The sequence below is a fragment of the Lethenteron reissneri genome, chromosome 9 (genome assembly GCF_015708825.2).
Source record: "Lethenteron reissneri isolate LAM-NWPU_2019-01 chromosome 9, ASM1570882v1, whole genome shotgun sequence".
Taxonomy (NCBI): Eukaryota; Metazoa; Chordata; class Hyperoartia; order Petromyzontiformes; family Petromyzontidae; genus Lethenteron; species Lethenteron reissneri.
Window position 1 is genome coordinate 3,590,757 of NC_083787.1, and position 13,540 is coordinate 3,604,296.

At 46.4% G+C, this 13,540-nt stretch overlaps 1 protein-coding gene across 2 annotated transcripts in view; it reads left to right on the forward strand.

The window, feature by feature from the left end:
• LOC133340435 (cadherin-7-like) overlaps nt 1-13,540 on the forward strand; it is a 124,797-nt gene that overhangs the window by 78,776 nt on the left and 32,481 nt on the right. For both annotated transcript variants that reach the window (XM_061548660.1, XM_061548659.1), the window contains 3 exons: nt 3,164-3,458; nt 8,787-8,906; nt 10,805-10,972. In XM_061548660.1, coding sequence (XP_061404644.1) covers nt 3,164-3,458; nt 8,787-8,906; nt 10,805-10,972 — 583 coding nt within the window. The remainder of the gene's footprint in view (nt 1-3,163; nt 3,459-8,786; nt 8,907-10,804; nt 10,973-13,540) is intronic.

The window sequence follows — 13,540 nt, forward strand, 5'->3', positions numbered from 1 at the left end:
GACCCGTGATACCGGCACAGTGCGTAAAATGCAAATTTCCCTTTCTTCTACATTAACAGCGGTGCTTGGCTTCTCCCAACGCCACCAGAGGCAGGCTTCCTCGCTAACAGGAGCCGTTGAGAAATTGTGGGAAGTCGCCGCGTGGGCTGTGTGGCTGCATGTCAGCCTGCCGTCAATGGCGCTGTTGGGGTGAGGAGATTTTTAATGGCCTACCAAGGTCACTATGAATAGCCTGACCAGAGGCCACTGGCTGTGTTGTTTTCACCACATTGTGGCTTTGTGGGTTACGTGCTCATGGTAATGAATTGTGCGCAAGTCAGCGTGACATTTTTTGTGAAAAGTTAATGCCTTTAGAAAAAAAATCCTTCCCAAATAATTTGTTAGATTCTTAATGTCCAAGATATACCAAGGCAAGTGAAGTACTCTTTCTGCAAATAGAGATGTAAAGTACTTATTACGCCATACATACCTCCAACAAAATCACCCTAAGTGTGCATTCCCTTCTGAGATGGGGTCAGCTAAGCAGGTTTGAGCCTGATTATTATTTGGATAGGTGCCCACCAAGACTTGCCAGGTATTGAAGGCATGCGGCTGTGCAATAAATACATTTTAATGTGGTTTCCTCCCAAATATTCATTAATGTTCATCAAAATGCAGAACCATCCTGACAGGGAGTCACGTGACTCAATGAGGCTTTCCTGGATATATAATATTTTTACATCAAATGGCTCTTGCGTTTCACAAATGTATAATGCCACGATATATGTTGTCTCGTCAACATGATTGCTTGTAGGAATCGATTGCCTCCAAGTGCACATCTTCCGAGGAGACGGAGCAAATACAATCAGCTCGGGTGTAGGTGCTAGATGGATTTTTACATCGCATAACCGTGAGAGATGGTGACTTGGGGAGGCATCCATTCAGCAGTGGATTGATCATGGCTGATGGTGATGAGTGTTGGTGTGCATTATAAAAATGTAGCAGATGAATTAGAAACCACCATGGAGCCTATTAAAACCAACAAATTAGTACGCCACCCTCTCATTAATGTTAGGCCTCCCACCTCCACAGCTGTTCCCTCTGAGCGTGAACTAAACTCAAATCGACGAAAGATTTCACGCCGCGTTTCTTGCCAGCATTGCCATGGCATTGGCATTGAAATGTGGGCTCAGCTTGCAACATTTAGCGTGTCTAGCCTGTAGTCCACCCTGGACTCTAGCCAGGTTTGCTAATGTGAAAAAAGTCACGGATTCTAGAAGGAGTTGAACATCATCCTGTCTGCCAGCAGGCACCTCCAGCAGGTGAAGGCGGCACTGGCTGGGTCACGTAGCATGCATGCCCAAACAGGTTTCGCTTGGCAAACTAGCAAGGATTAATTTTTCATTCGATATTTTTCGGGAATGCTAATCGGCATTTTGTGGTACTACCATCAGAGTACAAGGATAGACCTGTCAATAATTACTCAACATCAGTGCTCCCTATATTCGTATAATCGTATGAATAAGTTTAAGACAAAATGATACTGGATGGATGTGATGTGCAAAAGAAATGTGTTCCCAGAATCGCGTTCTGGGCTGTTTTGAATGAAAATAAGCACTAACCAGACAGACAGAACCAAATGGATGCAGGAGAAAACTCATCATCTATAGAATTGTGTGGTACAGGTGGAACTGGAGCTGATAAATCTTGCCGAGAGGCAAAACGTACAATTCCGGACTCGTGGGAGCACTTATTTGAACAATGCTCCTGGTCACCTAGTCAAAGTTTCAAGTAAAAGTTACTTCTTGCTCAAACGAGCATCGGGGGCAGTGCTAATATCCGGCTCAAGGCTCTGAACAAGTGGTGGAAACTCCACATTTATTTTGCAAAGGGGGAAAAGTATTTCTAGATTTGAAGCTTTCGTGACTGCAAGGATTCATATTCTTAGTTTTTTTCGGTAAAGTCACGTAGGTAAAAATTTTAAATTTCAATTATTAAAAGTAAAATGAAAAACAATCCACCTGAAGACGCCTATGGACGGAAGCTTTTGTTGCCTCCGAAACGTCGTGATTTTTATTTTATTTTTATTTTACTTTTATTAATTACAATTTTTTACCTACGTGACTTTACCGAAAAAACCTAAGAATATGGGGAAAAGTATATCCATCGGGGAACCACCATTGACTTGTATCGACTGAACTCGGAGATCTTTTGATTCGTGAGCAACTTGCTCTACCACTGAATCACAACACGATAACAACAGGAGGTGGAGCGTCCATTACTCACGACGAACAACGGTGCCGCTGGAGCTGCAACAAACGAGTTGGCACGATGGCGAAATACAGCCGATACATCTGCTTCATCTGACAGACCACCCAACCCCCCCTGCCCCCCGCCCAGCCCTCGTGTGTTCGCTTGTAGCAAGCGAATGATTTCGTCCATCATCGTGATTCATTGAAGGATCACGATTCGGGGGGTCGTCATTCAACTCAAGAAGCGCTTCCATCGTCCGTACGTTTGTGGTGTAAGGGTAGCCCCCTCTACTGGGCACAGGCCTCAATTGGAGGAATTACATACAGCACGTACGGATTTATAATCAATTCGTGATAGACGCTTATGATGGGTATATAAATCTAGTTTTACTTGATGGAAAAACTCAACGCACTGGTTAGAATCAGTGCGGCCTTAAAAAAAATAGGCAACATTTTGGACAATGGCCCTTCATAGCATACAAATGATGTTGCTAGAATTGTTGCATCTGCTGCTGGTGAACTTGTCATTGCCCTTGTTGTTGTTCGTGCCATTGTTGTGTACTTCCGTTGCAGTTGTTGTATGGAGGTGTGTTGAACTTCTTTCGCACCATACGTAGTCAACCACGATAAGCGGAGGTGCGGGGGAAGGACAACAAACACAAAAAGCAGCTCTGATTAAATGAGGTTTCAATGTAGATTTTAAAAAATTGCATAGCTCAAGTGGCTTCCGAATATCGGAAGGAAGAGCGTTCCAGACGGCCGCAGAAGCGCATCTGCAAGCGCGCGATGCGGCGGCCGTCTTTGTTCGATGGCCAGCAGCCAAAAGCTGCTGCTGCTGCTGCGAGGATGGACCCGAGTTCGCGTGACGGTTCATGCTCCTTGACGAGACGCCATTTATTGTTGTCGTCGATGTTGTTGGTGTCCTCCCGCAGCTGCACTCCGACTCGGACAAGGGAGACGGCTCGGTCAAGTACATCCTGTCGGGCGACGGCGCGGGCACGCTGTTCGTGGTGGACGACCGCACGGGAGACGTCCACGCCACGCGGCGGCTCGACCGCGAAGAGCAGGCCTACTACACGCTCACGGCGCAGGCCATCGACCGTCGCACGGGCCACCCCATGGAGCCGCCCTCCGAGTTCATCGTCAAAGTGCAGGACGTCAACGACAACGAGCCGCGCTTCCTCGAGGGGCCCTACCGCGCCTCGGTGCCCGAGATGGCCAATGTCGGTAGGTGGCTGGCGACACGGTAGCATGCGCGTGCGGGCGAGTGCGCGTGCGGGTGAGTGCGCGTGCGGGTGAGTGCACTTGCAAATGAGCTGTAGTGCAAGGGTTAGCATGCTGCGCTACGAACCCGGCGAGCCAAGTTCGATTCCCGCCCATGGCCAACACCAGTGATGGTTATGTAAATCGGTCCTGGGCCTCCCATAGGTCGACTCGGCCTCAAATGAGTACCTGGTGCGATTTTTAAACATCACTACTGGGGAGACAAAGGCGGCCGGGCGTGATGTTGGCCAACCACCCCCTCGTGTGCCATGCCATCCTTCAAAAGTCCTCACTAACAGCACTTGTTCCAACAGTCTGGTAAGGCTATACAGGGGATCTTTGTATGTGTGTGTCTGAGTGAGTGCAAGGGTGAGTCTGTGTGTGTGAGTGTCTGATTGCAGTGATAACTTTTGGGGAGTGGTCATGTCGATGGTAGTGCACTGTGCTGCCAAGCCTGGAAACCCACGTTCAAGTTCTGATGAAGATCAAATCACAGTGGTGAATTCTTCAGACGGTCCTTGGCCTCCCCTAGGTTGACCCAGCCTTAATGATTACCTCGTGCAGTGTCTCTAAAACATCATCACTGGGCCGGCAAAGGTGCTCGGACATGGCGTTGTCTACTCACCCTTTCATGTGCTGTGCCAGTCGTCATAGGTGCACTTGCCCTAAGAGCCTGAAGAGGCTACATGGACTATCTTTGTTTGTGTGTGTGTGTGGGAAGCCATGGTGGACATTGCTTTATGTGCAGATGTGGCCATGTGCGTTGGATTCCCGGCCTAGGATAAAATGATCGAAACCCTGTCTTAAATTTATACTTTGTGCAGTGCATTAACATCAGCACTGGGGAGACAAAGGTGATGGGGAATTGTTCTGGCCACACCACCCCCTTCGTCTGTCAATCCGGCTTACATAGGCTAGGCGAGAACTCTGTGCATTGTGTGTGGTGAGGAGGGGGTGGGACATTGTTTTTACTCTCATATGGAGCAGTTAGCACACTCCGATACAATGATTCTCGGACGTGTCAAATATGGGTAGCAGTTCCTACCTGTGCATTACCTGGGCCCCTCCATCAACCCGTTCTACGATGAGTGGTGGTGCTATTCAGCGCTGGAAATGGGAAGACATTAATGGGGGAACTCATAAATGGTTCCCCCCACCCGCACCAAAAATCCAAGGAGGAGGAACTTCGCTCCGTAGGTGGGTCTCTGTGCGGGTCCGTGGGTCCCTTTCTTAGTCTATCTGCGAGTCAAATAAATAGAGATGAATCCTTGATTCCTTCCGGAACGCAGTCTGGTTCAAATGTTCACTATCGCCACGGTGTTCCGGGGCGTTCCGGTCCATTTCCACCACTGGTGCTGTGTGTCAACTTAACAACCGTTGAAACAAAGGCATCCCGGGCCTGTGCGGTGCTTATCACACTTCCCCTTTGCGTCCTCTTCTGGCCCGCAATTAGTCACTCAACTCGTGCTCCAGAAAATAACAGTACACAAAGGTGCGCTCACAAAACAGCAGGACGGCACTGACATGCCTCGCATGCATGTCACGTGTCTCCGACATTGCACTTGCTGGTGCATCAGCAGTGCATTAAGCTGTCTTTCTCTCCCTATTGTTTCTTACGGCTGTAATGGGTTTGTTTTTTCTAGCTACGTGTTAGGCTATACACGTGGCTTAATGGTTACAGTCACACTTTTCGTAACGCTCACAGTGAAATCAATATTCTGATTCTGACTTTGCTTAGATTCAGAGGAATGGGAAACCACGGATGGGCAGGAAGGTGGCCAGGACTGAGGTCAATAATTTCCCGAGCTCTGCAGCCCTTGATTAGGATGTTTGGCCAACTCCATCAATGAGTGATTAATGCATTCGGAAGGAAACACCGGTCCACTCAGTCCCCGTACAGATGGAAACAGAATGTAAATCCATTCACTTGCCGTCTCGCCATCTCCTGACGAGTCAGAACATGGTGACATCGACGCCCAACCGATGAGCGCAGTTGGCTACGTACGATGCGAAAGAAGTTCAACACACGTGCATCTGTACGAGGGCGTTTCGCAACGTTTGTGCGACCCACAGTGCTGAGTGGCAAGCGTGTGCCACCACCGCCGCCCGCCTTTAACGCTGTGTCAAGGAGAATGTGACATCATTCGGTGATTGCCGTCGCTGAATATACTCGATCGTTACAAGTGATCTTCCGTGGATAGAAATTTAAATTATTGAATGTAATTTTTGAAAAGGCTCTAAAAAGCCTTTTTGCAAATCCACCGCTCAAGGCGAGCGTCTGTCTCGTTTTTGTTTTGTTTAACCAGCCTTCCATCATCATCACGAGCTGTGGCGTTAATCAAATGTGTCCCATGTGTTTTTGATCTGCCTCCCAAATTGATAAATTAGCCATGCTCTCCCCCCTCCATCAACAAATCAGCCAAACAATTAACCACGCCTTGGCCCTAAAGGGGAGCGACCCTGGCTGGCTGGGCCCGCGTGATTGGCTGATCACCCCCCCCCCCTCACCCCCCTGATGGGGTGGAGCAAACGCGGAAATAATCCATCAACTGCTGTTCGATCATCGGAGTTCGCGTCATCTCCACTCTTGGACGAGTTTAGCACGCCACTCGCATGCAGATCCCTGCAATTGTGTGCAAAGATGTGCTTCACCACTCGTTTAAGGCGAGTGGGAAAGCGTTCCCTCTCGTTATTCGGAAGCCGCTGGAGCTATGCATTTTTAAATCTAACGACTTGTTGAAACACGATTAGCAATAATTTACACATTCTCTGCTTTTCGCAGATACGTTGATGTGTCTCGAGTTTGTTACCGTTATTATTATTATTGTACGTTATCTTTGCGAAACAAATGAAGGTAGTGTATGTAGGTTGCACTTCGATTGCACCGTACGTAGCCGACCGTGCTAATAGGAGCAGCAGGTATAGGACAACAAACTAAACACAAAGCAAACTGTTCTAAAGAGAAGATGCTTGAATCGGCATTTAAAAATGGATAGTTCCAGTTACTTCCTAATAATGAGAGTGAATGCTATCCACTGATCTTCACCGCTCATTATATCTGATACTCTGCAACCTAATTAGCCAATAGGGAGGTGGAGTGGTGGCGCAGTGGTGAGTGCTTTGCGCAATAAATCTAGACACCTCACTCAACTTGCTCCAGTTGCAAGGCATGTCTGAACTGTTGTTTAAATTTCTCTCGACAATGCGCAGTGACCGGCATGGTGATGTATGGCCAACTAGCCCTCGTAGTAAAATAAAATGCATGGGGAGGCTGTCAGCAGTTGATCGAGAAGGAGCTGAGAAGTATGATTTTGTTGATTATTAATTCAACTGATCTGCCACGTGTTTCAACATTATATTGGGAGGGGAGGGGGGGGGCAAAGCAGGAAAGGAATGCTATGCATCTTCAAATATTTTTGTGTGAAAATTATCACACTGTCAATTGAAGCCCATTTATTAATAATATATGGCTACGTTGATAAATGGTCGCTTTCGGCTTCATGAGAACCGTGGGTGATTTCGTGTGTACAATGGCTTGCTTTGTTATGAATACATTCATTATCCGAAGCTGAGCTTACCGAAAATAGTTTGGACCTTAATTGAAATGAACATGTCGCAATGCACGTGCAGCAGCTTAATTCACCCAAAATTACTTTGAGAGTGGCGGTGGGGGCGGGGGGAGGGGAGGCCGCAAATGTGGTGAAAAATGCCCATTAATTCTATAGCATGGTCTTCTTTATTTAACCCACGGGCTTTTTTTCTAATGAAGCAGTCACACTCGCGTCTCTTCCTCGTCGTGAAAGGAAATGGCACACGCAGAACCAGCCCAGCCGTTTGCTCGCTTAGCTGTTTGGACTCCCAGCAACAAACAAAAACCCCCTCGTAATCTGTTAGTCTGGATTAAAATCCACACGCGAGATAGTGTTTTGTTTGTGAGCGCAGCCGGCTGAACTAAGCTGCATGTTAGAGGAAAATCCAGGTATCATCCCTTCCAGTGGTGGCTGTAATTGAATGGATGATGTTCCAAACTTGATTTTATCGGCATGGACGCTCTGATGTGGAACTAAGCCCCTGATGAGGTCAAAGAGGTGATCTGACTTAACCAGAAAAAGGGAGGAAAACCGAACAGAACGAATGCCGTTTGGTTGTGGGCGTGCACATTTGGCTTGCGCTCTCTTCATCAAACATCCAGCTGCTGATTTCGGGAATTTTTTGTTATCACTTTTTTCTACACGAATGAGTATGCCACCGTTGTGTGTGCACAGAGTGTCCAGAAATGGCGCATGCGTTTTTATTCTTAGCTGTTAATCGTAACAACGAATTGGTTTACAATAGCAATCATAATAATAATTATTGGGTAAATAAACAAATCTATTTAAGTGGCCACCCCCAGGTTAGATTGGGCCTAAAATAAGTACGCAGAGAGGACCTCCCCTGGACCAAATGTAATTCAAATGAGTAGCTGGTGTTGCGCGTGTGCGTTCTGGAGGAAAACCGTTGGCAGCCGCACGTCGAGTTTACATTCTCATTCCAATCCGTATCTTAGCTTTTTTGCCTTTGGTCCTTAAGCAAATACAAATTGCACTACTTCTTAGGAAGTGTCACACTCTGAGGTGCGTGGGTGCCTGTTTCCTTTCCCATAATTGTGTTTTCTTAAGTGTCCCCTGCATCTGAAATCTATTTTGGTAAATATTTAGAAAACCAATTACTGGTCAGCTTTTAGCTCATATCCCCTGTAGTGGAGGAACTACAGTGATTAGAGAGTTGTGCGTTCTGTGTGTGTGTGTACTTTTTCTGGTGTGTATGTATGTATGTATGCGTACTTTGCCATGTTGATTTTACAGACTTTTGGGTCCAATACTGAGAATGAATAAAGTAAAAACTCCTGATGGAGGGCATGCATCCCAGCCCGACAGACTCACTTTCGCAAGCTCGTTTCGTAATTTATTCTGAAAGTAAATAACGCAACGGCATGACCGCGCTTTGATGCGAATGTTTTGTCTTCTGTACGTTTGCAACACGTTCACGAATTTCCACCCGGTCATCTCATGCCGCACCATGCCACGGCATGACACTTTGCCAAGTGTATGAGTGGAGCATATTTCGGCTTTGAATTCCAAAATTTATTCTGGAAATCCACACTGGCACGAATGACCACGTTGCAACCCATTGCGGTGATTGGGTGATGGGTGATGCGGTGGGGGGGGGGAAAGTGAAAATCGTTTTTTTTTTACATTAATTTGAAGCGTGGAGTAGAGAAGGTGTGAACGTGGAGTTTGATGGCCCTTGCAGGTACACCAGTGATCCGCGTCACCGCCACCGACGCAGACGACCCGACGTACGGGAGCAGCGCTCGCGTGGTGTACAGCCTGCTCGAAGGCCACCCCTACTTCTCTGTGGATCCACACACCGGTGAGGAGCACCGCGGAGCAGTTCGATAACATTTCAACAGCCTCCGACAGTCTAACCTTCGCTGTCGTCCTAGTCGTGCACGTGGGGGTTCTCAATTGGAAGCCATTTCTCTGCAGGTTTAGAAAATACGGCGTATTTATGGAATAATTAGCTTGTTTGACACGTGCGATTTTTTTTTTCTATAAGGATTGGCATTTATTGGGCGCTAAAATTCCACGGCATCTCAATACGTCCACGCCATTTAACCGCAGATGAAAAATATCACTTCATCTGGGCATATCTGACACTGTGGTATTTTATGTGCATTTTTCCCATATCGAGAATGGTGGAAACATAATTTCTGCCCGAATTACAGTCCTAATTGGGATGACATACTTTTGCAGAGAAAAAGCCACTTGGCGATATACACTAATGACCTTGAAAGCCTCTGAAATGTGTTTGAAATGTACGTCTGGAAATGTGCAGCTGCCCACCGGGGAAGCAAAATGGTGGTGAAGTGAAATTGTTCCCAGTTCTGTCGCTGATTTAAAAAAAAATCGAATACATTTTTTTTATTAGAAATTAAGGTTAAACCCAACGTCAGGAACAATTTGTCAACGAAAGCATTTGGATTAAACATCAGACACCTACGTTACATGTCTTGTTGTGTTTAAAGTAAAAAAAATGAAGCGCAATTGGCCGAACATTTGTTCAAAATGTGTTAATTTTTAAATGTTTAAAATATATTTCGTCTTCTTACCCTTGCGAAAGAGGCAATGACGCTTCAATGTGTCCCAATGGGTTAATTCGATCCAGCGGTTATATAAAGGTTACTGAAGGGATCGTGCTGGCGTTGCGTGCGCGCAGGAGGAAAAACTAAAAAGTGCCCGCTACTGCTCATGGGGGGGGGGGGGGGGGGGGGGCTACGATTTCTTGACTCTGGAAATATGTTGGGTGGCTGTAAGATTTCCACGGGCAGCCTTTTGACATTAATTGCACATTAGGGCTCCCACCACAGCTGTCATGCGGGCAAAGCGGTGACGGCCGGTGCCGTTGACCGTTTTATTTTTTAATTTCCCAGCAATGAGCCAAGGAGATTTGACGGATGACAGCGCAGCATAGGAGAGCTAACATAAATATTGAAATTATTTCATGAGCCCTATGAAATGTAACCTTTGGCTCGGTGTGTGGAGGGGATTTGCGGTGACGGCTGCGAAGATGCGAAGGGCACTCCGTGATGTTCGTCCTCTCCACGCAAATTGTGCTGCAAGTGGCAATTTTGGTTGCGTTGTGCCATTGTCTCGCCCCTACCCACGTGGGGCAGCTGGAATGAAATTCGAGCGCAGTCGCTCTCTCGTGCTGTCGAGGATGCAAGCGCCTTTGTTGTCATAGCCCCCGCCATTAGCGGTGCGTTGTATGAATGCTTAATACGGCAGCTGTTTCAATCATCCTAATCCAGTCGGGTGGTGGAGTGCATGATTTTCAATCGGGAGGTTGCGAATTAAAATCCCAGTCAGGGATCGAAGCAGAGATTCATCTCTCCGGGGGTCAATAAAAAAAAAGTACCACTTTGTTTGGGAAGTCAACAGTGGTTGTCCGATGGAAAGTCTCTTTTATTTTACAAGAAAGTGGAATTTCCATCACTGGCTCAGGGCTGTAAGCATGGGATTAGCACCACCCCACGCTCAATTGGGCAGGAAACCACTGCGACCTTGACATTCAGTGTAACCTTTGGAACTACGGCGCTTTGGAAAAGGAAAGAAAATAATCACCTCCAGTTAACACTTCCATCCCTCATGTAGTTACCTGGGCGGCTGGCGAGGGGGTGGAGGCGACTTCGGAAAATAAATCTGCCCGAATGTGCGTTTCCTTTTGTCGTTGATCGTTAATCGCCTTCTTCACCGGCATCCCCTTCCCAGGCGAGATCCGCACGGCGTTGCCCAACATGGACCGTGAGGCGCGGGAGGAGTACCGCGTCGTGATTCAGGGCAAGGACATGGGAGGCCACCAGGGAGGCCTCAGCGGCACAACCACCGTCACCATCTCGCTGTCCGACGTCAACGACAACCCGCCCAAGTTCGCTCGCAGTGAGTCCCTCCGTCGTTCTGCGCAAGTCTCCCGCAAACGCACTGCGAGCGAGCGTTTGCCGTGCCGTGCGTAAAAGACGCGGGTAAAAAAAAAACGGGGGGGGGGGGGGTGCGGCCCTGCGGTTGTCATTTGCTCACAACCACTGCTGGAGGGAAGGTCCTCCGCTCGACGGAGAGCAGGGAGAGGATAGAGGATGTTTTGGCCGACTCTTGCACACCGGCCAGACGTCTTGGAAGAGGATGGAGAGTGCCCAACACTTTACCCCACCCAAATTCGACCTGCCAATCGACGAGCTGCGGTTGTACCGAATTTATACTGCAGGGGTGGACAGAGGCTGGGGCAATGTTTCGTCACGGTTTCTCCGTGGGGGGACTGAGCTGACCGACCTCTGGAGTTGCAAGTCCATTGTCCTCACCGTAACATTGTGTTGCGTCAGTGTGATTGTTAGTGGGTATGTAGGCATGAGGGAAGTATTGGCATAGTGGTTAGCGCACCTCACTTCAAACACGGCATCCTGGGTTTAAATCCCGGCCATGGCTCACATCAGCAGACAATTATATCTGCACCTGTTCTGGGCATCCTTTAGGTTGACTCGGCATAAAATAATGACCTGGACAAGTGTGTAAATGTCAGCGATATCGTTGTAGTTAATTTTAAAATAATACATACTCTTTCTCTGTATTTATAGACAACATATTTAATCTAACTTCAGGAAATGTATGACATTACAAACCTGACAAAATGACTTTCAACTGAAAGTTATCGACATGTCCCACTGACTTGCAGAAATCTCTCTGCCATAGTTAGCATGTCGTCTACTCAGCGCAAACGAGTACCTGGAGCAGTGTGCGCGTGTGAAAATCAGCAATAGGGAGACAAAAGGAGGCATGGTGCATTCCAGACCACCCCCCCCCCCCCCACCTTGTGCTGTGCTGGCCTTCATTAGGTTGTCACTCAAAGCGCCTTCCTCCACAATCTATAAACGTCGATACACAGATCTTTATTTTTTCAACGCCCCCACCACCATGCCCCATCAAAACAACGATTTGATTATACGATTTGGGGTCATGATTTGAGTCATGAATTGATTGATTTTATCGCATTTTTACCGTGTGGTTAATGTTGTTTATTGGATGAGGGGGGTGTTGCATGAGTACAGTTTTTTTTAGACCGTTTGAGACGAGCCTTGAAAGAAAGCTATCTCTGGTGTGGACGAATCAGTTTCAAAGACAATGCAGATATTATCAGAGTGTGTTTTTTGTTTGCATTCTGACCACAAGTATGGTGGTTAATGCACACATGATCCCTTGTTAAAGGTTTCAGTTTGGTGTTTTAACATCTTGACACCTGTTTTGTTGCCAGAAAAAAAGGTGAAAACCTATTCTCATATTTTGGTACTGGCAAAGGAGGTCCCATGATGACCTGATCTTGTTAAAATAATATTCTGATCTATGCTCAGTGATCTAATCATCTGATCCAATAAAAAAACAATTGCAAAAAGTTTGATTGGATGTGATTCAGATATAAACCAAAAGTGCTTTTCAAGTTTTTTTTATATATATGCATAAATATGCATTTATTACACATGAAGAGCATATGTATCTCCTTGCTTGAATCCTTGTGTTATGTATTGTGTTAATTTCCTCGTGCATTCTCAGCATAGGCATTCCATTATTGTGGATGGTTTTCATTTTTTATAAAATATATATTTTTAAATGTATTCTTTCTGAGAGCCTGGGATGATGGCATCACATTCCATAGCGATCAAATGCCTTTTCATTGACTACAAAGACTAGACAATAATGGAATTTGATATCCATTTGACTTTTCCAGAATCCGATCGATAGTTTTTTTGCGTGGTTGCCAAAGTTATTCGCAGCAATTATTAGAAGATGTTTTCCTGATAATTGGATTGGGGAGAAATATAAAATCATCCACCTACATGGAAAAGTTATTAACCGTCTCGGATTTTTTTTTCGACGACACAGTCATTCTAAAAAAAAAACCTGCAGAAATGAATGTTACACAATGTGATGGAGGAACTCACTAAATGAGGCTGCAAAATTTGGCTCGATATAAATAGGAAAAAGTAATGCACACCGAGTTTGCTAACAAAATTAAGATAGTTGATTGGCAGCTGGAAAGAGTGTGTTTATCGAGTGAAATTTCGGAAGTTGGACTGGGATTCAAATTACTCATGAATAGGTGAGTGAGAGAAGAGTGGAGCAATAAAATGTTTTATCGTGAAAAGCAAAAAAACGGTGTGCCTGAAAGAAGCAGTGTCTCAATGAGTGCATATGATCCTGCTATGACACATTGGTCAAAAACGTGGACATTGACAAAGGAAATGGAACAAAAGCTGAAAAGTGCACAAAGAGGCATGGAGAGGCGCCTGCTTGCAACTTACACTGAGACCCAAAATTATAGGGATGCCGTGGTGGCGAGATGTTGACTACCTCGCCTTGTATACAGGATGTCGTGAGTTTGATCCCGACCCTGACGCCTGTATATTTGGAGTTTGCATGTTCTCCCCGTGGTCATGTGGATTTGTATCCTATCCGGGTCCT